Source organism: Miniopterus schreibersii (assembly GCF_964146895.1).
Source record: "Miniopterus schreibersii genome assembly, chromosome: 12".
Lineage (NCBI taxonomy): Eukaryota > Metazoa > Chordata > Mammalia > Chiroptera > Miniopteridae > Miniopterus > Miniopterus schreibersii.
In genome coordinates, this window is record NC_138112.1 from 24,515,432 (window position 1) to 24,543,360 (window position 27,929).

General features: G+C 41.9%; 2 protein-coding genes and 1 pseudogene across 3 annotated transcripts in view; 2 read left to right on the forward strand and 1 right to left on the reverse strand.

The window, feature by feature from the left end:
* Positions 1 to 5,547: 5,547 nt before the first annotated feature.
* On the forward strand, positions 5,548 to 8,597 carry LOC308564981 (upstream-binding factor 1-like protein 1 pseudogene; annotated as a pseudogene). Its single transcript has 2 exons — positions 5,548 to 7,037; positions 7,086 to 8,597. The product of its transcript is annotated as an upstream-binding factor 1-like protein 1 pseudogene (transcript).
* Positions 8,598 to 12,908: 4,311 nt separating this feature from the next.
* LOC308564982 (tripartite motif-containing protein 77-like) lies at positions 12,909 to 20,825 on the forward strand (the record flags this gene model as incomplete). Its single annotated transcript, XM_081153697.1, has 5 exons — positions 12,909 to 13,304; positions 14,466 to 14,561; positions 17,320 to 17,522; positions 18,911 to 19,116; positions 20,332 to 20,825. The coding sequence occupies 5 exons, from the start codon at positions 12,909 to 12,911 to the stop codon at positions 20,823 to 20,825; spliced, it is 1,395 nt and encodes a 464-aa protein (XP_081009823.1).
* A 4,867-nt stretch (positions 20,826 to 25,692) lies between these two features.
* Positions 25,693 to 27,929, reverse strand: part of FOLH1 (folate hydrolase 1) — a 46,297-nt gene continuing 44,060 nt past the window's right edge. The window contains exons 18-19 of the mRNA XM_081154288.1: positions 27,441 to 27,533; positions 25,693 to 25,984 (exon numbers count right to left, since the gene is read on the reverse strand). Of these exons, the coding sequence (XP_081010414.1) occupies positions 25,795 to 25,984; positions 27,441 to 27,533 (283 nt within the window). The 3' untranslated portion in view covers positions 25,693 to 25,794. The remainder of the gene's footprint in view (positions 25,985 to 27,440; positions 27,534 to 27,929) is intronic.

The window sequence follows — 27,929 nt, forward strand, 5'->3', positions numbered from 1 at the left end:
GACTCAGTAACAGTGTGCCTGGAGCAAAACAGGTTTGATAAGGCACAAGACACAAGTGGAAAGCAGACGCAAGGAAAGCTCTCACCACCTGTGGAAACCATGCCTGGCTTTCTGGCCAACACTACCCACCTCCTGTCGCCTTTTCCTCTGCACAGAACAGAACCCCAGTTTTGTTGAGTTCTTACTTTCTCCAAATAATTTGAGTTTCTGGTATTTGACCCAAATTTATAGCTCTAGGTGCTGGGTCCTGAATGCTCTAAAATTCCATCTAACTCTCAATGCCAGTCATTGACTTAGCTCAAGATATTTGACTTCAATTTTCATTATTTCATGTAATTGTCAGGCATTTTACCCTGGATGTCCCTTTTTATCTCAATCAGAATCCACATCCCAAAACTTATATTTATTTATTTATTTATTTAGAGATTGATCAGTTGCTTCTTCCATGTACCCCAGAAATCCACCCCGTAACCCAGGTATGTGCCCTGACTGGGAATCGAACCTGCCATATCTTGGAGCACAGGATGGTGCTCCAACCAACTGAGCCACACTGGCCAACGCCCCTATTTTTTTTTTTTTAAACAGTACGTGAATACATTAAGAGTTAACAAAGAGGAAACTAAACATTGTCAAAAAGATCAGATTCTAATCAGAATCCACTCACATGATTATACTAACATGTTTCATTTGTCCTCTCTTTATTATCTATATCACTTAATCAAAGCAGCCAAAAATTAGAATGGCTGTATATTTAAAGTCTTCAAAAATGATCATTGAATACTTCTTTTCATTGTGATAAGATGTAATTTGGATATATTCCAGTAGGTGGATTGTAGTAGGCGGAGGCATGAGCAGAGCAGGAATGCTGGGCCAGGTGCAGAGGGTCACCAGGGCAGAGAGCTAGCAATGGGCAAAAGCGACAAGCCCTTGCACACCACCCCCTTAAGCATTAACCCCTGGAGAAGACATCTAGGCCTCAGCTGTGTTTCAGCTCCAGGCCCAGAAAAGCTACAAAACCAGGCAGAGCCAAGCCATGGCTGACACCAGAACCAGCTACAATGAGCTACAATGACTAATAACCCCTCCCTCTGGTGCCGACCGATCAGTGGAGACCAGGACCCTGAGGAGACACACTGGGAAAGCTGATGAATCTTCTACTGAGATCTGATATAACAGTCCTCAGGATGGAGGTCCCAGCATGGCTCTTTTTTTTTTTTTTTTTTTTAATATGTTTTTATTGATTTCAGCAAGAGGAAGGGAGAGGGAAAGAGAGAGAGAAACATCAATGATGAGAGAGTCATTGATCGGTTGCCTCCTGCACGCCCCCTCCTGGGGATCCAGCTGAAACCCAGGCTTTTGCCCTGACTGGGAATCTAACCATGACCTACTGGTTGATAGGTCGGCGCTCAGCCACTGAGCAACACCTCCGGGCCCCAGCATGGCTCTTTCTATGGAGCACAGCCTCACCTTTCCCCACCCCCTTCTTCCCCTCCCTCTCTCTAGCATACTCCAAACCTCTCCTCCCTCTTTCATCTCTTAGGGTATTTCTCTGCTTCTCTCTTTCTCCCCTCACTAATGTCAAGGGCTCTTTTCTTCTTTTGCTATAACTTGTTTCCTGACCTCTTTTCTTCTCCAGCTCACTTCTACCTCTGGACCTTCTAAATAAACTTTATCTTATAATTTGAGTCTTGGCTCTGAATTCTCTTAGTCAGAACTCAAGAACTAAGGTAGCTGAACCCAGGCTAATACCTGGTGCCATTTTTTCCTCTGCTAAAAATAATCAGCACCAAAAAACAAAGCATGCTTTCAAAAATGCATTTTGCTTAAAACTGGGTCCTCATGCCCATACTAGTTAAATAGAGTCATCCCTCAAACTCCTCACATTTCTTATATGCTCACCAGTGCCACTTTTCCGATGCCCCAATCATTTCCTACCTCCTTTAAAATGTAAGTCAGAAAACTCATGCTGCTCCAGAGACATTTACTTCACTTTAAAACAAGATTCTCTCTATGGCTGGTGTGGCTCAGTGGTTAGAGTGTTGGCCCCCCCACACTAAAGTGTCAAAGGCATGTACCTCGGTTGCAAGTTTGATCCTTGGCTCCGGTCAGGGTGTGTGGGGGAAGCAACCAATCGATGTCTCTCTCTCACAGTGATGTTTTCTCTCCCTCTCTCCACCTTCCTTCCACTCTCTCTAAAAATCATGGAAAAAATATCCTTGGGTGAAGATTAACAAAACAAAAAATAAAACAATATTCTTCTCAAATCACAGAATGTTTTATCTAGTTATATATTATAAATGTTACCTCTCATGCATACAGACATGTACATTTAGAGTAGACTGTAATGTACACTACATATAGAATCAAATATTCCTAAAAAATGTTTTTAAATCTATGCCAAGTACAAGTCTATAAGATACCTGGGCACTACTTTCTGAGTCCTTATAATACACAGGAACAACTAAGGGCTATAGAAGAAAACTAAAGTTAATCGTATTAATTCCAACACACTTACCAAAACAGGATGCCAAAACAGAAATGGAATCATTTTAACTAAGTGGACAAACAATGTCATTTGATAGAAACAAACTCAGTTTGGTAATTAATTAAAATTAGGAAATTTTTTTGTTTTACTTTGGGAAAGTTGCAGAAACTTCAATATGGGCCATTGTGCACTCACCTAAGGAGCATATCCATGGTCTCCAGTGCTTTCGGTGGAGGGAAAAATAGGAAGAGGCCGGTCCAGCGACCAAGCCCTTTAAGTGTGGCAGAAGTGGCTTTCGGAAGTCTCCTCGGCCGGGTGAGCTCCCAAAACACTCTCTCGGTTCTGGAGAAGGTGGAGTTTGGCTCCCTGAATAGCCTTATATTGAGTCTCCAAAGAGCACTCCCATTTCTTCATTAAATTTCAGATCTCTTTATGTAGATGTTAAAAATGAAACGTTAAGTTCTTTAAACCTAAGGACTGGGTTAATTTCACACCTTTGCTAATCTCCCTAAAGATATCTCTCTACCAACACAATCTAATCAAGAGCCACCGATTTTACAACAAACCAGCCCCCACACGCTGTCTTTCTATCTAAATTTCTATAATCAGGACTTTTATTTTTGACTTACAAAAAGATAGAAAGGATTATTTTATGAGCTGGTGACTTTAGCAGATGTCTTTGAAAACTTGGAAATATGTTTCCTGAGGTTTGTTTAAATATACTCTGCATAGAGGAGTGCTTCCTTTGACAGATTGACTGGCTTTGTCTCTTTTGGGGGTTGTTTTGTTAATTCTCATCCTAGAATACTTTTCCCATTGATATTTAGAGAGAGCAGAAGGGACGGAGCCCAGTGAGAGAGAGACAGAGAGATGGGTCAGTTGCTTATTGGATGCACTCTAGGGATCGGGGATCAACCTTGTAACCCAGATAAGTGTCCTGACCAAGAATCAAACCTGGCAACCCAGGGTTGACGCCCAATCGACTGAGCCACACGGGCCAGGGCTGTACCACAGCATTTTATCCACTCATCTACTGACGGACACTTGGGCTACTTCCAAACCTTGGCTAGTGTAAATAATGCTGCAGTGAACACAGGGGTGCATATATTGTTTTGAATTCGTGTTTTGCGTTTCTTTGGGTATTTTCCCAGAAGTAGAATTGCTGGGTAATAGGCAGTTTCATTTTAATTTTTTGAGGTAACTTCATTAGCAAGTTTTCTACTATTTTATATGTTATTTGTTGCCTTATGTATTCTACAGATTGTAAGATTTTAAAAACCAGTTAGCCTACCTAAAGTATTTTAAGGATCTTATACATCTCTCATATTTATTTTTTCTAGTAACTAGTGCAGTAGTTTCAACTGGGGTGCTTTTCCTCCCCTTGTAGAGGTATTTATTGATGTCTGGAAACATTTTTAGTTGTCACAACTAGAAGCCTACTATGAGCATTAGTTAGGAGAGACCATGGATTCTGATAAACATTTTACAAGACTAAGGACAGCCCCTCCCTTCGCCCCCAATATCAGTATTTATGATGTTGAAAAATTCTAAACTAGAGACTCTTAACATGGATTAATAATAATACTTATATTTAGCCAGCAACTATTGAGAACAGGCAATCAGTAGAAGTCATGCATAAATGAAAGCTATGAGGCTGAAATACTGTTGGTCTAAGATATATATACTGTATATGATTCCCAGAAATCACATTAGAGGATTAGTATAAAGTCATATCAACTAGAGAGTGATATTTTGATTTGGGATTATTGTCACTGTAATTGAAGATGTTCTGCCTTTTAATCTGTAAACACATTTTCTTTTTTTTCATTAAAACATTTATTTCACTTTATTTTTTAAATTTATTTTTATTGTTGAAAGTATTACAGATGTCCCCTTCTTTTTCCGCATTCATCCCCTCCATCCCGAATCTGCCCCTGCCTGACCTTCACCACACTATTGTCTGTGTCCATGGGTTATGCATATATGCATATAAGTTCTTTGATTAATATCTTCCCACCCACTCACCCACCCCCGCTTTCCCCCTGAGGTTCATCAATCTGTTCCATGCTTCTATGTCTCTGGATCTATTTTGTTCATCAGTTTATTTTGTTCATTAGATTTCACATATGAGCAAGACCATGTAAAACTGAATCAGGAAGAATTCAGAAAACCTGAATAAGCCAACAACAACTGATGAAATCGAAGCAGTAATCAAAAAACTCCCAGCAAACAAAAGTCATGGTCCAGATGGCTTCAAAAGGAAGCTCTACCAAGCATTCTTCTTATTACAACATCCCCTTTAACATTTCTTTTTCTTTTTAAATATATCTTCACTGATCTCAGAGAGAGAAAAGGAGAGGGAGGGAGACAGACAGAAACATCAATGACGAGAGAGTCACCGATCGGCCGCCTCCTGCACACCCCTGACTGGGGACTGAGCCAGCAACCTGGGCATGTGCCCCGACTGGGAATCGCACCCTGATAGCCTGGATCCTAGGTCGATGCTCAACCGCTGAGCCACACCTGGCCGGGCTAACATTTCTTGTAATGCTGGTTTGGTGGTAATAAACTCGCTTAGGCTATTTTTTTGTGTAGGAAGCTTTTTATTTTACCAGCTATTTTGAATGATAGCCTCCTGGATAGAGTCGCCGTGGTTTCAGATCCTTGCTTTTCATTTCCTTGAATATTTCATGCTATTCCCTTCTGGCCTATAGAAATCAGCTGACAGCCTTATGGGAGCTCCTTTGTAGGTAACAACTTGCATTTCTCTTGCTGCCTTTAAGAGTCTCTCTTTGTCTTGAATTCTTGGCATTTTAATTATGATGTGTCTGAGAGTGGGCCTCTGAGTTCTTGCTTGGGACTCTCTGTTCCTCCTAAACTTGTGTGACGTTTTCCTTCACCAGGTTAGGGAAGTTTTCTGCCATTATTTCTTCGAACAGGTTCTTTAACCCTTGCTCACTTTCCTCATCTTCTGGTTCACTCTTACGATGCAAATATTGTTATGTTTCATGTTGTCCCACAGCTCCCTTAGACTGTCCTCCTGTTTTTTGTTTTTTCTTTCTGGTTCTCTGATTGAGTGCTTTTTTCTACCCTATCTTCTAATTCACTGATCCTTGGCTTCCTCTAATCTGCTGTTTATCCCTTCCAGTGTATCCTTTATTTCTGCTATATCATTCTTAATTTCTTTCATAGTTTCCATATCTTTTCTTATGCTGCTGAACATCCTTACAATCAGTATTCTGAACTCTATATCTGATAGATTGCTTATCTCCATTTCATTTAGCTCTTCTTCTGGAGAATTCCCTTATTTTTTCACTTGGGGCTTGTTTTTGTCTCCCCATTTTGGGTGCCTGTTTGGGCTTGTTTCTATTTATTAGGTAGATCTGCTAGGACCCCCAGTCTTTTTTGATGGTCTCTGATGCAGGCCAATGTCAGACGCTGTTTGTGACTGGCCTTGGGTACCCTATTTGGAGCTATCAATGTTCCATAGCTTGTGGCTCTCTCTGTTGGGGCTGTGTGCATTTGGACAGGATCAAGTCTGTTTTTCCAGACTTGATGCAGATCTGGCTAAGACTCAAAGCATCCAGAGAACCGCCTTTGCCTGCAGGCTGATTAATATGAGTCTGTTAATGAGATTCAGGCTGTAGACAGAGTGGGGCAGGAGGTTTTCCAATGGGTGGGGCAATTGCTTCTTCCACCCCGCCACCCCCAGGCAAAAGCTGCCTGGATAGTAAAGATTTGCCTGAGAAATATGTCCTCTGGAGTATGGGGTAATGACTCAGCACAGGAATCCAGATGGGCGCCCTCCTAGCTCTATCCCCAGAGCCAGTACCCCTAGGTTCTCCACACAGCTCTAGTCCAGTCTGCCCTCCCTCCGCCAGAGGCCAAGGTGAGTGGCTGCACACAAAACTTTTGTGTGTTGGCCCTTTAAGAGGGTGCCTGTATTTCCAGCCATCTCTCCCTGTCAGACAGAAATCCTGCTGTTTTTCGCGGCCAGATGTTATGTGGGCACCTTTCTCAGTTCTGGTGCTGGGGATCTAGACCCCAGAGTTCTCAGTGGGAACCCCCCCTAGCTGAGATCTCCCTCCAGACCTTCAGCGGCTGCCTGTGGGAGCCCAGCCGGCCCTCTCTTGCCTCCACACTTCCTACCAGTCTCTATGTGGTCTCCACTTTACGTCCTTGGTTATGAGGGTGCTCTGCAGCTAGTCTTCAGATGATTATTCAGGATGGTTTTTCTATATTTTAGTTGTAATTCCAGTTTGGTCCCGGGAGAGTGTCAGTGTAGCTTCCACTTAATCTGCCACCATCACGGAATCCCAAGGGCGACACATTCTAACACCCACCCGTGGATTCCTGAAACCTTGAAAAGTAATGAATTCCTATATAACCTATGATTTTTCCTGTATGTACACACCTTTTAACTTAAAGGAAGCACTTTATGGTTTCTATTTGACACATATGAATTGTAGCATCACTATGCTTGGGCTTGGGGCTATTAAGTAAAATAAGAGTTCACTGAACACAAACACTGTGATACCAGGACAGTTGATCTGTAACATAACCCAGATATTAAGTGCCTAATATCTGGGTTATGTTACAGATAACATAGGGTACACAGCATGGATTTTGGCCATTCTAATAGACGTATAGTGGTATTTCAGTGTTGTTCTAAAGTCCTTTCCTCTTTAAGCATTTCTCTTTCACTTTAATATTTTTAACTCCCCAATCTTTTCTCTCATCTTTTGCCTGTTGAGTGAGTTGCTGGTCATTTGTTTTGTTCATCTGTAGTTGAGACACACAGTGGTAAGTCTGATGGGAAGGCACGCTAGGATGGAGCTTGGGGACTTTTCTTTTTTCCTTTTCATTTATTTATTTTTAGCTTGAGGATTTTTAATATTTCAAATGAAGCATCTTGAAGTTTTTCTTAACCTCACCTCCAAGTTGGGCCAGTTTTCATTTGTAAATTAAGTTTACAATTGCACAGCCTATGTGGCGTGTGATTATCTCATGTATTGCATCAAAGAGTAACTTTTCTCTACAGAAACATAGAATCACACATCTGGAAATAATTCACCAGGGAAATATTGAGAGTGAAGAAGTTTGAAATCCTGCTGAGGTGTCTAAACTGCCAGGACCATGTAGGTGACCCAAAGACCCAGAGATGGCATTGCCTAACAGCGAAGACAATTGGTGTGGAGAAGGCATTGTAAAACTACTGGAACGCATGAAGAATAACATTCCACCCAATGACAACTACACATTTAAAACAACCCAGGCACAGACAGACTGGGGGAAAGTAGCTTTTAAAGATTTTTCTGGAGAAATGTGCAAACTCAAATAGTTAGAAATTTCTTATAAATTGAGAAAAGTTCACACTTCGAAAGAATTAGTCCTGGAAGCTAAGGAACATGTTAAAAACTCCCACAAAAGTAAAAAACTCAAGAAACATCCAGACATGCCCAAGAAGCCCCTGACTGCTTACCTCCGTTCCTACAAGGAGAAGCGGCTCCTGTACTCCCAAATGCACCCCAAACTCAGGAACCAGGAGCTGACCAAGGTCCTGTCTGAGAAATACAGGGAGCTCCCAGAACAGAAAAAGCTAAAACATATTCAAGATTTCCAGAAGGAGAAACGGGAGTTTGAGGAGAAACTGGCTCAGTTTAACAAGGGCCACCCTGATCTAGTCCAGAACTCCAGGACATCTGTCGTCCCCAGAAGGAGCCCAACCAAAGGCCAAAAGAAGGTTCAGGGAAATGCGACAGACGTGAAGTCTCCCCCAGAAACCCGTTTTTCTGAGTTGAAGCTGCCTGGAGAGCCCAAGAAGCCCCCAATGCACGAATACCAGAAGTTCCACCAGGACTGGTGGGCGAGCGGGGAGCTGCGAGCCTGCCCCGAGGGCGCGCAGGGTGGAGGTTGCAGGCGCTGGCAGCGGGCCCCTGGGGCCAGAGGCCGCCGTCCAGCAGCAGGCCCAGGAGCTGCAGGGACAGTGCAGGGTGGGCCTGGGCACCGGCTCAGGGCTCTGTCCCCCGAGGAGTGTGCTGCCTGCAGAGCGGGGACCTATGCTAAGCGTGAGAACACGGGCGTGAACGGGGCCCGGGCCCCAAGGTCCTGAGGCCAGACGAGCAGCCTCCGTCAGCAAGGGCCCCGCAGGAAGGGCTGGCGCGGGAGCAGGGCCCGCAGGCTCCGGGGCAGAGGCCGCAGAGGCTGCGGGGCCATTCTCATGCCTCACGGGGGTCAGGGGGAAGGGAGGCGCTGGGGAAAGGGCAGGGGGCGGCAGCTGCCCAGACGCCAGCAGTGAAGGTGCCGCTGAGCGTGAGGGCCGCAGCCCCGGCCCGTCTTCCTCGGGGGACACCTGCCTCGGGGCCGCTGAGCGGTGGGGCGGAGGGCTTCCCAGCAGGGCCCTTGGGTCTGTGTCAAGTCCAAGGGCTCTTCTCCCTGCCCTTTTCGTTCTTTCTCCCTTCTTTCCTTCCTTCCTCAAAAGAAAATAGGATGTGTCGGAAAGAAGAGATATTGTGCAGACCTTCTGGCTCTCCTCCATACCCCAAATCTCCCCGCAGAGAAACTCCATGCAATTATGGCTCTTGGAATAAGCAACGAGATGATTGGACTACGGAGGACACACTCGATGGGACTGAGTTTTCTGAGGTGAGAAGCTTTACTCTCCTTATCTTCTACCTGGGAAAATTATTATGGGCCCCAAAAGCTTTTTGTTTATGGGGTTGTCAGGTGATGCCACATTAGAAATTAAACTGAAAAATAATAAAATATTATTCATTAAATAACTTAAAATAACATTTATAAAACCATCTAGACCAAAGGGCAAATAATGTTTATATATTATTATAAAAATAACTTTGACTTCACAGACCCCCAGGGTTCTCAGAACCACACTTTGAGGATCCTTGTAGTGAGGACACATTTCCTGACCACCTCCTGGCTGTGGGGATGGCATAGGGGAAAAAATGGTCCAAAGGTGGCGCCACCTGGATCCCCAGATGTCAGGCCTGTATCTTGTTGCCTGATGTCCTGGGTCCTGAAACCCATGGCACTGCGCAGCAGCCATCCTGCAGCCCTCCCAAGGCACTGCCGCTCTGTGCCAAAGGGCTGCAAATCTACCGCTCCCTTCTCCCCACTACAGACCTTAAGAAGCTTCAGCAGCAAGTCCACAGCCTGGGCCTCCATCCTTGTGCTATTGAATTGTTGTTGTTTTTTAAAATATATCTTTATTGATTTCAGAGAGAGGAAGGGAGAGGAAGAGAGAGTTGAAACATCAATGATGAGAGAGTCATTGATCAGCTGCCTCCTGCATGCCCCCCACTGGGGGTCAAGCCCGCAACCGAGGCATGTGCCCTGACCAGGAATCGAACCCCGATCTCTTGGATCCTAGGTCGATGGTCAACCACTGAGCCACAGCCAACTGGGCAAATTGTATTTTTTTTAAATTTTCCATTCTTGTACAACCTAAAGTATCATCTTTAATGAACATTGAGTTAAGTCGGAGATTTTCAAAATATGGTCCGGGTGCCAACACCAACAGTAGCATTTTATAATTTGTTAGATATGCAAACTCTCAGGCCCACCCCAGACCTAGAGAATCTCGGTGGTTGAGGTGCAGCCATTTGTGTCCTAACAAGACCTGCAGGTGATTCTGATGCACCTACCAGGTTGGTGTTGATGTTGATCTCTGAAAAGGATCCCTTCTCAGAAAGGAAACTCAGCACAGATGGGAAGGGAAGAGCCTTTCTTCTTCCTCTGTCTCCACCCCTTCCTGAATCTGGACCATCTGGGCAGAGATACAGGGAATCACTTTTGGGTGCTGAGGGCAAACAGGATCAGGCAACTGAGGTTCCTTGAGGAGAAGCACCAACCGGAAGGTGAGGAAAGTGAGTTGTATGAATCAGGATTACCTTGCTTCTGGTTACTGTTTGCTTTTCTCTCCCTGTAGTTTTCCTAAAGCCTTTAATAAAGCCTTTAATCAGAGCCCTGGCCTCATCTCTTGACTTGTGTTTGAAAAGAAACAGGACCAGGGTTCAAGAAGCATGTTAATGTGGGCCAGCCTTCCCTGAGGTTATCTCGATGGTGACAGCAGTTATGAGAAAGGCTTCAAATAAGTAGAGCTGGACTAAGAACAGTCCTCTGTATCTGGAGACTCCTCTCCAGAGAACTGTGGCAGGTTGACCTTTACTTCTGTTAATGGAAAACGCTTCACTATTGTTCATTCAAAGGTCTATGGAGATACCACAGCAACAGCAGTCTACCTGTACTCTCCTAATAAAGCCATATGTACAGTTTTGCTACTTGAAAAATTTTTAAAATAAAAAATAAAAAATTTATATGAAATTATTTTAACCTATAATACAGAAATAGTTTTTGCTAACAATTTTGTTACTATTTCTTAATATATTTGGCATAGGTTTTTTAAAAATTTCATGTTCCATTGGAGGAAATATTACTAAGAAAATTAGCCAAAAAAATGGGATTGACTAGTAAGAATACTTTTATATACACTAAGAGAGGGATTGAGGGAAAGAGAGCAAGAGAGGATCCCCATGGAGTGAAATCAGTTGACATCAGAGAGAGGAAAGGAGGGAGAGAGATAGAAACATCAATGATGAGTCATTGATCGGCTGCCTCCTGCATGCCCCCTGCTGGGGATTGAGCCCGCAACCTGAGCATGTGCCCTGACTGGGAATTGAACCCCAATCGCCTGGATCCTAGGTCGACACTCAACCGCTGAGCCACACCTGGCTGGGCAATTATTTTCTTGATTCTAGTGTAATTTTTATTAGTTTCTCCCTCTGTTTGCTTTATATTTAATTTGCTTTTAGTTCTCTCATTTCTTAAGGTGAATCTTACAAGAATGGTTTCCTAATATGTGCATTTAATATAATTTTACCTCTAAGAACTCATTTAGCTGCATCCTAAATTTTGATATGTTGTATTACTATTTTCATTGAGCTTAACATATTCTCTGATCCATTGAATATTTACAGTTGTGCTGTTTTTGTTCTTAAAATTTTCAGTATTTGGGAATTTTTCTGATATCATTTACCTAAGTCCCATTATATTATACAGTAATAATACATTGAATTTTTTCTATTCTTTTAAACTTGTTAGGGTTTGTTTTATGGCCCAGAATATGATCTATCTTAATTAATGTTTCATGAATACTTGGGAAAAATTATATTTTGCTGTTTTGTAGTCAAATGATTTCTAAATGTCAATTAAGTCAATTGATTATACTCTTTGGGGTACTTCTAACCTTACAAGTTTTGTTCCTACTTGCCTTATTAACTACTGAGAGAAAAATGTTGAGCCTGGCTCCATGGCTCAGTTGGTTGGGCAATCGTCCCATATATCAAAATGTCACAGGTTCAATTCCTGGTCAGGGCACATACCTAGGTTGCAGGATTGATCCCTGATGGGGGTGTGTGCAGAAGGCAACAGATCAAATGTTTCTCTCTCCTGTCAATGTTTCTCTCTCTCTCCCTTCCTCTCTTTCTAAAAATCAATTTTTAAAAAACATATCCTTGGGTGAAGATTTAAAAAGTTGAGATTTCAAAAAGTGTGTGGACTTGTCTTTTTATCTTTATATATATATATATATATATACATATACATATATATATCAGTTTTTGCCTCATGTACTATAAAAATTTTTGTTTCATACATACACATGTGGGATTTTTATGTACTCTCAGAGAATTGACCTCCCTATCATTATGTGCTATTTTCTTAATCCTTAATTATCTTCCTTGTCTGTACACCTACTTTATCTAAACTTAATGTAGCTACTCCAGCTTTCTTTGGTTTAGGGTGCGTATCTTTCTCAATCCATTTGCTCTGAGGCTAAGTCATTACCTTTGAAATAGATTTATCCTCAGAATATTGACTTTTGTCCTTGTGCTAATTCGTATTGAGACCACACAATGTCTATGCAAATGGGCATTATATTCAAATAATGTCTAGAAGCACAGTTTTTTTTCTTCCGTGCATCTCTTCTGGAGCGAGAAAACGGTTTACAGAATTCTCCTAGGAGTCTTACTTTCTTATTTCATTGGCCAGCATTGGAGCACATAGTGTGTGCTTACCAATCAGAGAGGAAAAAAGTGTGATAGTTTTGGAGAAAATAGGACCCACTGTCTGTGACTAAGAATGAGGCCAAGACCTCTGATTTCTTTGTCTTTGGAAAAAAGATAACATACAAAAAATACTAGATTTCTAATAGAAACTGAGCAGCAGTGCTGCAGGCCGAGCTTGGCAAACGGTAACGCTTGTTATCAGCCTGCAGGACCCTCTGTGGCTCCCCATCCCATTCAAAACCACCTGTCCTGCCGCAGCGCGTAGGGATGTTGGTGAGAGGCTTCAAGTCAACTCACGTGCGCAGGGGTAAAGAACACTTTTCTTTCATTCCCTCAGAGACATGGCCTCTGCTCCCAGGCACTGTCCCCCTGGTGAGACCATCTGCTCCATCTGTGAGGACTATATCACGGACCCTGTCACCATTACCTGTGGGCACACCGTCTGCGCCCCCTGCCTTTGCCTCTTGTGGGAAGATACCCGAGCTCCTGTTCGCTGCCCTGTGTGCGGGTCAGTATCACAGCAAATGGACTTCAGGAGCACTATGTTTGCCAAGAAACGAGAGTCATTTTTCCGCCCGTTACCAAGCTCTGCCGAGCAGATCTGTAGGACACACCAAGCAATGAAGGACATCTTCTGCCCAGTTGACAAGAGCCTGCTGTGCTTCCTCTGCTGTTATTCCCCAGTGCATGTGACTCACGGACACTGTCCAGCAGAGCAGGCTGCTGGGCGCTACAGGGTAAGCGGCGCCCCAGGCGCCCTTTGAGATGTGGAAGACCCCGTGTTTCCTGGGCAAGGGGGAGCATACATTGATTCTTCTTCTTCCTGCAATAAGTAAATAGAATTTCTGGGCACCATGTTCCAGGGACTGTTCTAAAAAAACTGGAGCTAAAGCAGTGGAGAAAGTAGGCGAGCGCCCCTGCTCCCTTTAACTTCAATTCTGTTGGGCTGAGGGAGAGAAGGGGGTGAAGGTGATGAGGACTGGGGTCTGGTGTTTCAGTGTAAGTGACGTGGTAGGTAGATCTAGTCGCAGTGACAGCCATGGGCTGCTATAGCCATGAGTACAGTGAGCCTGGCCTAATGACGGCAGACGTAGAAACACTAGTCAATGAATTCTAAGAGGTCCTTAGGAAAACAGGGCTAACTTTTCAAAATTATATATGAAGCAAGATTTGCTTCTGAAACTTGACCAAATTACATACAGTGCAAGTGCCAGATTCCTCAGATAATGGATACGTTTTTCAAATGCAGGAACTCTATTTTTGGTTCATCACTGTTCCAAGGAAAATCAATGACAGTTCTGCTCTTTTTCCTGTTTACTTGTCTCATATCTATCCCCTTATCTCTTTCCCACGTACAGTCAGCCCACCTTATCTGAGGGTGATATGTTCTAAAACCCCAGTGGATGTCTAAAAACCACAGATAGTACCAAACTCTATACATACTATGTGTTTTTCCCTATACATACATACATTTTTAAGGCTTCTTGATGGCATATCCAAATTGCAAGCATCACTGCTCTTGTGCTTTGGGGTCATTATTAAGTAAAACATGGGTCACCTGAACACAAGCACCGTGACACCATGACAGTGAATCTGATAAACAAGACAGCTCCTAAGTGATTAACAAAAAGTACTACATACAGTGTGGATACCCCAGAAAAAGGGGTGATTCACATCCCAGGTGGGATGGAGCAAAATTTCATCACACTACTCAGAATGGCACACAACTTAAAACTTAACAATTGTTTATTTCTGGAGTTTTCCATTTAATATTTTCAGACTGCAGTTGACCTTGGGTAAATAAAACTATGGAAAGCAAACCCACAAATAATGGGGGACTACTGTATCTGAAATGTACTGCTGTTTTTTTAGTGCTCATATTTATAGTTCTTTTGCAGGAGAATATTCTGATGCAAATGAAGTCTATTTGGAAAAATAAACAGAAAAATCAGAGAAATCTAAACAAAGAGACCAAGATAATCAGAGAATGGGAGGTAAGCAGTAGGCCCTGTTTCCCCTGGGACCCTCTTGGGACAGATATGGTAACTCACAGTGGAAGAACTTAAATTAAGTCATAATGTCCCTTGATGATTGATGAGAAAAAAAGCAATATGTTTCTTTATAGAGAAACATGTCCTTTAGTGTAGGATCTCATGTTGAACTCAATATGTATCTAAAAGATTTTCCCCCATTTTTTTTGTATAAAGCAATATCTACCACAAATACATCAGCAGGGACAAGGAACTGCACTGTCACAAACAGAATGCAATGATCACTGGGATGGAGGTAAAAATAAGAGTTCTATAGGAGTTTAGTGAAGTTTAAATGTTAAGAAAAGCATCGTAAACAAGTAAAAATCAATCTGATGCTACTGTGTTAGAGGAATTTGTAAATTCATTAGTAATGTGTTAGCAGAATTTGTTAATTTCTGCCATTAGTGGCAGAAAGATCTAAGGGCCAAGAAAGCTAAAAGTGAGACATGGAATTGTTTGGGACCTGCCAGTAGCTCCTATTGATTAGTACATACGGTTTGAGGCAGGAAGTGATGAGAGGGATGGCTAGAAATTTAATCCTGGCTAGGTCAAGAGTGTGAATGCCTAGCTAAGGATTTTGGATTGTGTTATTCACCGATTCACGAAAATGAATTGAGAACCTGAAACTGAGGAAGTCAGCTACATTTTTATCTTCAAAGCACTCAAGCACTTCTGAAGGAGACATAAACAGGCAGTGTTAGAGAACAGTGGTTCATTAGACAGGCCAAAGGGGAATATCAAAGTTATCTTGGTCACTCACGATGAATTTCAGAATGAATCATTCATTCACATGCGGGCCCATGCGGTATTGCTCACTGTCCCAGGCCAACACAGAGGTACAGAAATGGACAAAAACGGAAACAAATCGCTGACCTCAGGAGCTTATAATCTAGTGAGAGAATTCACTCCCACAAGGAAAAAAGTAAAATTTGTAATACATGACATTTGTGAAGTGCTTGTGACAAAATTTAAAGCAGAGAAAGAGTATAAAGAGTTCAGGTTTGGGGAATGTATGGTGGTCAGGGAAGACCCATGTGAAGGTTCCTTCAGGGGAGAGCTCCTGGAGGTCGGGTGAGCCAGCAGCCCCCTGAGAATGCATCTTTCTAGAGCAGAGTTAACAAAAGGTATTAGTCAAAGGAATGAGCAGCGAGTAGTGTCAAAGGTGGAAGAAGGGTGAAGCAATGTAAGAATGAATGCAATTACTTGGATTTAAATAAAGAAGGCTCTTGGTGAGTTAAAATATGGAAGGAAGGAGTCCTCGCCTGGATAAATATTGAAATTGGATGCATGGGCACAGTGAATTTGATCAGAATTGATCAATAAATCTGGCTTTGATGGAGATAAAAGTGTCAGCATAGAAGCTAAATAAAGTTATTAGAACAAGGATGGTTAGTTTTGGGTTTCCCAAAAATAATCAGGTAAATTTACACATGTTTAAGGACTGTGTGAAAAGAAGGGAAAAGTGTGTGTGAAAAAGTGATTGAGTGAGAGCATGAAACAGAGACAGACACACAGAAAGAGGGGACAGAGAGACAGAGACAAAGGGAGGCAGGCAAAGAAGAGAATGAATATTGTGGGATAGTAATCCAGAGAGCAGTATCTTTAAGGGGACAAGGCAGGATGGCCCAGCAGGAGGAGGGAGGTGTAGCCCCAGGTACTAAGCAGGCAGGCAGAGCTAATCATTGGTAAAAACATTGTTTTGGAAATTGGGGCGATTTTAAAAGATCATGTCTGATGTCTTCTTTTTCCTGAGGAAGTCAATTGTCGCTGTTTGCTGACAGCAGGACTTCAGTTTGTGAGTATGAGTATGGAGGAGAACAGATTATGATTTAGAGTTACCAAGGAATTCTAGAAAACAATATAAAAGTTGATCTTAAGTTTCTATTTTTTTTATGAAAATTGGAATTTGAGGGAAAGTAGTTGCAAAAAATGGTGCAGGGAAATAACTAAATGATAAGGAAGGAAGGGAGGCAAAAGGGAAAGAAAGAAACAAAATGCATGTTTTTTTAAAAGAGAAAAGGTATAGCCTGGCTGGTGTGGCTCAGCGGTTGAACATGGCCCTGTGATCCTGGAGATCACAGTTCAATTCCTGGTCAGGGCACATGCCCGAGTTGCAGGCTCGATCCCCAGAGGGGGTGTGCAGGAGGCAGCCGATCAATGACTCTCTCATCATTGATGTTTCCCTCCCTCTCCCTCTCCCTTCCTCTGTCTGAAATCAATAAAAACATATATATTTTTTAAAGTGGAAAGGCATAAAGCTGTACGTGGTACTTCCGTGATCTGAACATTGTTACCCCCCTCCCCCCAATCCTATGCTGAAATTCTACTCCCAAGGTGATATTAGGAGGTAGGCCTTTGGGGGTTACTAGGTCATAAGGGCAGAATCCTTATAAGTAGGATAAATGTCCTTATAGAAGGGGCCCCAGAGAAGTCCCTTGCCCCTGCTGCCATTTGAGGACACAGTAGAAAGCTAACCATTGAGGAAGCGGCCTCTCACCAGACTCTGAATCTGTCCGCGCTGATCTTGGCCTTCCCAGCTTACAGAACTGTGAGAAATGAGTGAATCTCTGTTGTTTAAAAGCTGCCCGGTCTCTGGGGTTTTCGTCATAGCAGCCCCAACAGAATACAAGTGTACTATGTATAGCACCTAGACAACAGATGACAAGGGAAGAGAACACCGATGCAGACACATGGTCTAAATAACTCGATGTCACTGCAGGGCTTTGTAAACCTGCGGATGGTGATGATCCGGGCCGAATATCCTAAGGTGTATCGATACCTCCAGGAGGAACTGCAGAAACACTTAGAGCCTGGCGATGGAAGGCAGCATGTTTTACCAGCAACTCAAGACAAATATAACCGGAATGAGTCATGTTGGGAAACTCCTGAGAAGAATATATGTGGAGCTGAAGGAACTGTGCTGTAAAGCAGATGTGGACCTGCTCCAGGTAAGGGCTGGGAAGGATGGCAGGGTCTGAACACCAGCCTGCTTGGAAATCGTTGCTACCCACTGAAATCTGTCCTCTTTGACCTCTGTTATTTGTCTGCCTCTTCTGACTTTATGATGGCAGACTTTGCTCATCCAGTATAACCTGGTGACCCAGGGTCGGTTGCCTTATCTAGGAGAAGAAATACTATGTGAAAAGTTTCCAGTAATAGGTCCAGAAAAAATTTCCTTCTAAATTCTTCTGTCATTTCCTTCTAAATTCTTCTGACCAATTGCAGCAGGACAATTTATGAACAGATATTTGAGTTTTGTTTCTGGATTCGCCAATATATGGACTTGTGGGAATTTTCATTCTTTCTATTTTGAAGGTCTAGATTTGGAGCTCACACACCCTTATAAGAACTTTGGCGAAAACTCTGTGAATCTGGCTGTAGATTGCAACAAAGCACAGCCAGATGTTCCCCTTAAGAACATCTTCTGATATTAAATTTTATCAAGACCATGACTTTACCAACTGTATGTGAGGCTGAGTTTCACCTTTATAAGGCTAAAGAGAATGACAAATGAATTTGCCAAAGGAAGAGAGCTTGGAGATATTGAATTTTCCGGTCCAATTTCATATCCTCAAACTAGACTAAACAGGAGAGCCACCTTGTGCTGACAGCTAAGCAAGCCTTCCTCTCCTTCTCTTTCCAGGAGTCAGGAAACACAGTGACAAGGTACGTTTTCCCCTCCAGTCAAGCCACGGTGATTGTGCCAGGTCAGGCTCTTTCTGCTGAGAAGGACCCACACTTTCCATGAGAAGTTTCCTTCTGCCTGTATTTATTGCCTCCTTACCTGTAAAGGCTGCCAGGCTTTACAGTGACCGTGCTTAGGTAAAAGTAAGGATTGAGGGGCATGGTTTTAGTTGCAAGGGTTTAATGCAGGACTTGCAAGAAAACAGCTGTTTTTCTTGCCTGTAATTTTCCAAATCCTCATTATTTGAGGACAATTTCAGGTCTAACATGGGAAAGGCCAATAAGGTTAGAGAGACAGCAGGAGGAAGGAAGGTGAGAAGAGGCCAGAGAGAATCCCGAAGAAAGAGCCCACGGTAGAGCTGAGGCTCCCTAAGACCAAGGCGGCACTTTTCAAAACCTTGGCGCCTACGGGGTTTCAGGAATTCGGTGAGAATTGCTGTGTGGGCTCCGCTAGGGAAGCCGGGAGGGAGGAGGAAATGGATATTTTATGAATGAGGAGATACGAGCCGCTGGGATTGCTGTGGTAACAGCGGGGAAGCAGGTTATGAAATATAATGGCAGCTGCAGTGTTCCTCAGGTCCCGGAGTTAAACTCATGCCCTTGAACCCTAACGTGAGGGTTCCGAGGAAGCGCCTTCAGCGCGTCAGGAGCGGGAGCCTGAGCCCGTCTCCGCAGGGGTCGCCCAGTGCAGCTGTGCGTGCCTCGGCCTGGGGCCCGCAGCTCTCCGCCTGGGCCGTCGCTGGGGTGGTGCAAAGGCTTCAGCACTTCCGAGGCGAGAGCCAGCACCTGCTGTGGCGGCAGGAACATTGCCCACGGGAACAGGCTCGTGGAGGTGACCTCTCTTCATTGCTCTATTTTTTTTTTTCCCCCCAGGGGAGCAGATAAATATGCAAACCCTTATAACTAACTGTATCATTCATTGTGAATTAACTGTCAGAAAAAGCTAATTGAAGCCTGTCAAGAACAGTCAAATATCACAGTTTGTTATGTGATTACTTTCAGTGAGTTTTGAAAAAAGTTCTCTGGTATGTAACACTGAATATTCATTCAGTGTATTTCAGTGTTTAGTGGTTAACTGTGATTATATGTAGATGTTCAGATATTTAGAAGCACTTTAATGTGATTTAAATATTTAATAAGTGTACTTAAAAATCACAAGATTTTAAAAAGCATAAAAATATGCTTATAAACAACAAGTATAACCACAAAACAAATGGAACAGGATTTGTTATGTGGAGGGCAACTTGAGACAAATGTAGAGAGTGAGGCTGGCAGACAAAGGAGAAGCTGGCCTGGGATAGGAGGAGATTCGGATTTGATGGTGCAACTTTAGAAATTCTGGAAGAAACCACTTCTAAAAAAAGACACATATGGATTTCCAGTTAATTTTATCTTTGTTTATTTAAATGTTATGCCCTGATATCTTGAGCAAAGCGACCACTATTTAGGAAATAATAATAATAATATATTTTAAATATAATATATAACATATTTGTTACTGTAATTATATTTATTTTATTTTGTTGTGGTTGATTAATGAGAAGGCTTATGTGAGTTAAGGACCATTTTGCTATTTACTTGGCATCTATGAACTAGCTCCCAAATTTTTAATGAGCTGGTGAAAATTAAGTCAGAATCTGACATCTTACAACTTTACGTATTCTCAAATTTTACTTTGATCTAGTCGTATGATTAGAGATTTACTTGCTCTGTAGATAGACAGGAAGCTCTTGCTTATCTGTCTCTGCATTTCCAGTGACATACTCTCTATAGACACTATGATAAAGGCGTGTTCTGGAACTATCCAGTACCGATTCATTCATGAAAACGAATTATTACATGTTCTGGAATTTTATGAGCATCTCCTAAATGGTTGTTACCTTGAAAGTGGCCATGGTGGGGTGAGAGTATTCCCAGCACACAAAACAAACCGTTGCGTTTTGTTCCAGAGATTTGGCTGTTAAGCCTTTTCCAGAACATCACTGTGCTTGGCCCTCAGAACTTTTAAGCTCTGTAATTTGACTTCACTGTTTTCTTTTTCCTGAAGTGTACGTTACCTTGGACCATAACATAAGACGGTGTCAAGCGCCCCTACTTGAAGAACTGAGATACCTGCAATGCAGCCGTCCCCATCACGGCAGGCCCCGCACCCCAGCCCGTTTAGAGTTTACACCTTCTTGGGGAGCTCAGACCTTCACTTCTGGCAAGCATTACTGGGAGATGGATATGGGGGACTCCTGTAATTGGGTTATAGGACTGTGCAAGGAATCCTGGGCAAATCGGGATACTATGCGACTCAACTCTGAGGGGATCTTTCTACTTCTATGTGTCAAAGTGGATGACCATTTCAACGTCTTCTCTACCTCTCCACTAATACGCCAATATATCCAAAGACCCCAGGGCTGGGTAGGGGTGTTTTTAGATTATGAATGTGGTATAATAAGCTTCGTTAATGTTGCCCAAAGTTCCCTCATCTGTAATTTCCTCTCACGTTCCTTCTCTTTCCCTCTCAGACCTTTAATTTGCTATGGACCCAAATGATCAGAAACAGGTCACAAAGCACACCAAGGTCTTGGGAATTCCAATAGCTGAGGGGCTCATATCTGGGTGACTTCTTGAATGGAAAAAGTCAGTTATACTCCATTGTCTTTAACTGCATTTTACCTTCAGGAGATATATTTGTTGAATTATTTTTTAAAGGGGTATATTACTGTTTTAAGTATGGACATTTGCTTTTCTATTTTATTTTAATAAAACGAATCTCTTGCTATACTCTGTAGGATATATGCACCTTTCATTTCATTTACTATCTGAAATTGCTTGAGGTGAAAGAATACTTGGGTGTGGAAATCTAGTTAAATGGATAAGTGCAAAGCACAGAGAATTCTCCTTCCAGAAAGTCCTTGTCAAAACCCAGTGTGGTGAGGAATTATCCTCTCCCTCCTCTCGCCCGCGGGAATCCTCTTTCTCTGTCAGTTCTCAGTTTACGGAACTAGATTAGGCCACTTGACAATATGCCCTCAAGGACAGTTTTACTGCCCCTTTTGTAAAACTCGCAGCAGATTTTTGGGTTGTTTCCCCCTAGTTTGCAAATTACAAGAAGGAAGGCCAGGTGGGTCCTCTTCAGAGCCACATCCCTAGCATGAAATACCAGGCTGAGGCTATGAGAGGCATCAAAAAAGTACTTGAACAAATGAGTGCATGACTGTTTAGGAAAATTATTAAAAGCATAGGCTATAGAACCAACCCAAACTACTATGATTTAGACACAAAGAGTAGGACAGGGAGTGCTGAGAAATATTGTTGAATAAATAAGTCAATTATGGGGGAGCAGCTATACAGTGAGGCCCAGAGAAAATGAGGTCCCCAAGAGGGGACAAAAGATTATAATAGAAGAGAAGGGGAAAAAAACCCACAAACACTACAAAACACAAGCAAAAACTATCCATAGCTTTTTTCTCATAAGTCTTCACAGACTTTCCTGGAAAAGGAGTGAAACAGGCTCATCTATGGCTAGCATCCCATCTAACCCTATCCCCCCCAATTCTTTATTAGGGAAATTCGATTCTTTGCTGGAACTTTTTGTATTCGTGTTTGCAAACATTTCACATGGAGGTGAGGGTGGGGTAGGTGAGGGGGAAACCAAAACAACCCACACCATCCTTTCCCCAGCCGATCAATGACTCTCTCATCATTGATGTTTCTCTCTCTCTCCCTCTCCTTTCCTCTCTCTGAAATCAATAAAGATATATTTTTAAAAAATAATAATATTTGGAAACACAGTGAAAGCATACAGTTCCACATTACTGACCCAAAAATATACCTTCCCTGCCCAGAGGCCTCTAAACATTATGGAATAATGGTGAAGATGTTGTCAAAAGAACGTTCTTCGTAACCACATGACCAACCTCACTGCTCTTCTCTTCCTCTATGTATTTCAAATGTAATTGAAAATCCGTATCTTGCTTTGTATTTTCAATACACTATAAGTTGCAAAGCATAGTCTTGTTCATTGTGATATGACTATAAAGAGGGAAAGAACAATTTTGGAAAGTCATGTACTACTTCCACGTCAGAACAGAAAATTAAAATAGAAGCCTCCATTCCTAAGAACCACAAAAGAAATCGAGGTCTGATGCCACAGGGCTGGCTCTTACCTCTGTAGTTGTTCAGCACGTCTAGGAGTCCAGAGAAGCACCATAAAGTGAACTCAGGATTCACTGGCTGAGGCTTTTGCATCTGCACCAAGTCAGTCCTGTAAAGAATGACATCAGTGGCATTTGGGGCCAAATGTTCATCACACAACCATTACAAAATTAGTAGCTTTTAATCCAAGATATTTCATCAGAATCCTCCCATTCTGAGTTAATGGGGCATACATTGTAGTCTACTCTCTTGGGGATATAAGAAATGTTGCCTTACTTTTTTTCTAAACTTAAAATTCTATCAAATTTCAACTTACTCATTCTTCTCAGATACTATTCCATTTCTAAAATTATTGAGAATCATTTTCTTCATCTGCCCTACCTCAGGGAAGGCTAAACTTCTGGGTATCTTAGAGAGAGCAGAAAATCCAGGAAAAGACTTTGGGACTTGAGTCTACATGTAGTCACCAATGAGACATTCAGTGTCTAAAAGGGAAGCATCCACAGAGCCAGGCAGCTTTGCTTTTTGCCCAGCAAGGAAACCTAACTCCAGCCTGGCAGCCCTGCTCCTGAAGGTCCAGGAGGTCGCCCCCCCCCCCCCCCCCCCCGGTCCTGCCTACAAGAGGGACATTCAGTGATGGAACAGGCTGAGTCCATTTTTTCCATTGCTTTTCAGAGAGAGTATAAGGGGGAGAGAGAGAGAGAGAGAGAGAGAGAGAGAAACATCAATGTTAGAGAGACACATTGATTGGTTGCCTCCCACACGGGCCCCCACCAGGGCCAGGGACAGAGCCTGCAACTGAGGTGCATGCCCTTGACCGGAATCTAACCTGGGACCCTTCAGTCCGGGGGCCAACGCTCTAACCACTGAGTCAAACCAGCTAGGGTGATACCTTATTATTATAAATGTATTGGCAGACATGTTTTTAGAGCAAAATACAGGAAACATTGCAAATGCCCACCAGCAGAAAAATGAACAAATATAATTTATGTGCCAGTTATCCAACTTACTACAATACTTCCAAATTTACTCATTGCCTGCTCTTTGTAAATGGATCTGGACACTTTAAATATGTTTTCCTTGCCAAGGGGCATGATGTTAAACTTTGTGACTAGAAGGCAATGGAGAGACACTGAAAGGAAGTGTTTTCCTTCCCTGTTCCCAAGTGCTCCCTTGGCAGGTGGCTCATGTATGCAAATGAGCCACCACATGGCCCCTCCAGCACCTGGCCCCTGAATCGGATATGGCTTCACCAGTGCATCCACCCTGTGGAAGACTGAATTTCATTCTTAAGCCCTTTTTTAGAATTTCCAAAGACTAAGAATTTTCTTAAAGATTTGAACTATACTCCTAACCAGAGATAGGTTATGGTAGGTGTAAACATGAGTTAAATCGTTTTGATTGGATTTACGTAATTGTTTAATCTATTTAAGGAAACAACAGATCCCTTTAGCTGGTAATTAGAATAGTTGGTCTGATGCCATTATTTTATTTTACATTTTTGTGCCCACATAAAGTGACTTTATGTATGCCTTTCAGTGATCCTTCATTATAAACCTAAAATATATTAACTACAATAGGTCTTACCTGGTTCTTGCAGTTCCAGGTGGGAGCAAAGCCAGCAGCAGGAGCTTCTTCCAACATTGCCCTTCACTGGTTTTGTAAGTAGAATGCCTCTGGCAAGACACTTCCCTATAAACAGTTTCCCACAGTGCTCTAGAGATAAGTCTCTGGGGAGCTCCAGGGAGCAGATTTATAGCAAGTTTTTCTTGTGCAGCACCACAGCTACTTCTCTGATAGTCAGGGAGGCCCATGGGGTGGGGGAAGACTCTTCATTGGTTGTTCCATCTCAGACCTAGGGACAGTGACCACTCTTTGTATCTGCTGTTCTACTCTCTAGAGTTCTCTTGACCTTTTACCAGACAGGGCCACATTGCTACAATGCTGTTATGATCAATCATTCTTTATATTCATTTTCCCTATCTATGTTTCTGCGTGGTTTCTCTGTCTTCATTGGACCTTGACTAATAAATGTTATATTCATGCAAGTGGATGCCCTGTGTCAGCGAAATCTAGTGAACTAAAGCCACAATAATGCATGGATCAAACTTCAAATGTTAGTGAAAAAAGTCAAGTCCTAGAATAATGTACATGGTATAATTTTATTTATCATAAAATGTTCAAAAAAATACACAAAGCCAAAAACACATAAGTGATCTAGCCATGTGTGGTAAAATTATAAATAACAGGAAAGAGCAACATATAATTCAAGAAAGTGAGTATCTCTGGGAGAAGAGGAAGGCACACTGGCCAACAGTACACGGAGGGGACCAAGGATACTGGTAGTATTCATTTTCTTCATCTGGTTATTGGGGTTGGGGGGATTACAAATGTTATTTTCTTTATTATTTTTCATTATACTTATTGTCTAACTAATGTGATAACATAGTATCCTCTCAGCCTCAGGGGACAGGCAGGGCTCGAGGCCTCTGGCTTGGAGCAGCCCTGTGAATTTTCCCATGTGCCCTTGCACAAACCGACATTTTCTCTCTTTTTTTTAAATTCTCCTCTGAGGATATTTTTTCCATTGATTTTTAGAAAGAATGGAAGGGAGGGAAGGAGCGGAAGGGGAAGGGGAGAGAGGAAGAGAGAGAGAGAAACATGGATATGAGAGAGACACATCGATTGGTTGCCTCCCACATGTGCCCAGACCAGGGCCAGGATAGAACCTGCAACCCAGGTACATGGTCTTGAGCATGAATCAAACCCGCGATCCTTCATTGTGTGAGCCAACAATCTAACCGCTGAGCCATGCCAGCCAGGGACAAACTGATGTTTTCTTTGTGTGCGATGCCAGGAGTAGATTTGGAGTGCTGAATTAGGCTCGATTCCCTGATAATGCCACATAAGAGTTTTAACATATTAGGCTGTTCTTAATTTTAACACATAGTTCAACTTCAGAATAACCTTCTGTAATTATAGAATAAAAGTCATCTACCTCTCTTTTTTTTTTTTTAAAAGGTTTGTTTGTTTTTTAATATATCTTTATTGATTTCAGAGAGAGGAAAGGAGAGGGAGAGAGAGAGATAGAAACATCAATGATGAGAGAGTCATTGATCGGCTGCAGCCCGCAACCCGGGCATGTGCCCTGACCGGGAATCGAACCCTGATCGCTTGGATCCTAGGTCGACGCTCAACCGCTGAGCCACGCCCGGCTGGGCTACCTCTCTTTTTTGATCCATAAGGAGAAGAAAACAAATAATAAGATGCACACCTTTAATTTTTGGTTTGTCAATACACCCACGATGATTCTTTCTGTGAGACAGAACACACCAACTCAATGTGGGTTCTCGACAGAAGCACCTTAGGTCACTTCTCTCAGAGTCCCTGCTGCCGCCTGCACGGTGAAGGCTGCGATAGAGATCTGTCTCTTCACTTCTCCCCAGGCCTTAGAGCGATCCACTTTGCTTTCAATATCAAACAGAGCATCATAAATCCCCGGGAAGGACTCCCCCGCGTACTTGTTGTGGCTGCTTGGAGCATAGATGACATGCCTGTTGGTGAGAAAAATAGTTTGCCATCTATTAGTTGCCCAATGATTATACAAGAGAAAATCAGGAGCATGCTACAATTCCTAGATCGCATAGTTCTAATTTTATGATTTCAATAAGCCACTTCTCAACTCAACTTCCAAGTTCAATCACCTCCGAAGACTAGTCTATGGAATATGTATTAATTACTTACATTTTGACTTTAAACAGATGACTTAGAGTGGTTCTAAGCAACAAAAATAATGATAGCAAAAACAGCTTGTCACCTACTATGGACCACGCTTGACAGAATTTACCTATAATTTTCATAATCCTTAAAAACAAATTCTAAACAGTTAATATTAGTACTTCAAAGAAGAGGAAATTGAGGCCTGAGAGATTAAGTGATCTGTCTCAAGGCACATTGCAAATAAGTGCTGACTTTTCACTGTTACTCTGTCCCCCGAAATGTAGCAAACTCTGGTAACTACTAAAGTCCCATTTGTGACCAGCCAACCTACTATTTTGTCTTTCCTTCTCTTTAAACAAGAATTCATGCAAACATGTTAGAATGCCTCACTTAAAGTATGAAGCATCATTAAAAACAATTCTGTAACCTTTAATCTCAGAAAGTGATGTTCATTTGAAAGAGTTATGCCAGTTTCTGTGACAGCCCTGGCAAGGAAGGACACGCTCCAAAGTAAAAAAGTAAAGAAGAAAAGAGGCACAACCATGCTGCCATTGGTGAGCCAGTCACCCTGTCTGGAAAACGCCCTTACTTCCAATTCCAACCCTTTGATAATCTCTAATCGGAAAGATGGGGCCATTTCTGATGGCCAATGTTTAATTCATTCTGCAACACTTAGTAGGACCAACCTGGGGACAGAAATAATTGCATCTGTCAAAATTAGAAAAACAAAACCTAATGTCAACATTAAGAGAGCGAGTAAATTATATTATATTAGAAATTGTATATATTTATATATAAATACAGGAGTTGGAAAAAGTAGCTTTACAGTTATGAGTATGTAAAACAGGTTTTTTATTATATTATTATTTATTAATTATTGTATTATTTATTTGTATTACAACTGTAAACCTACGTTTTCCACCAGTATATTCATTATGTCTTATGTGTATACATAAACACAAATATATTTAAAATAAGAGAAGGGCTAAAATGACATACATTAAAATATAAACATGATTTTATATCTGACTGATGAAATTGAGAAGACTTTTATTTTCTCTTTGTGACTTTCTGGATCTTTTAAGTTTCTTACAATGAACATATATTCTTTTATAATTAGAAACAAGATACTAAAAAGAAAGATACACAGTTACCATATTATATGAAGAAGAAACAATATATCATATACTATAAGTATTTTAACATTTTCTACTTGCAAGAAATCAATTATAATTTTTCTACAGTGCAAAAAATAGAAATGCTACTATAATGAGCTATTTTCCTCCTTACCTGTAGAAAGGCATGTCCGGTAACCCTAACGGATCAATAAATGCTCGTTCCAGAAACATCAGTTGATCATTCATAATTCTCAATAATATTAGGCTAAAAAGGAAATGAATTCAGTTATAACATCATGAAAATGCGTGCATTACCTAGCAAACAAAATTTAGATCAAAACTAAACAATGCTAATATATTTTAAATTCCTATACTTTCACATTAAGAATAATATAGTTACATTTTTTAAATTCTATAAAATACTATTTTGCTGAGGCTTATAAAACCACAGAAACAGTTACATGTGCCAATGGGGAAAATGATAGTAACGTTTCTTTGTATTGAAATAATAATTAATTGATAAACCAAGGTATTTAAACATAGGCAAGACTTTTTCATCTTAGGTATCCTATTAATCTACTCATGGGAGTAATTCCAATACGCACACACCTCTCTCTCTGTCTCTTTCTGATCTTGTGGCTACCAATGAAAACCACTGAAC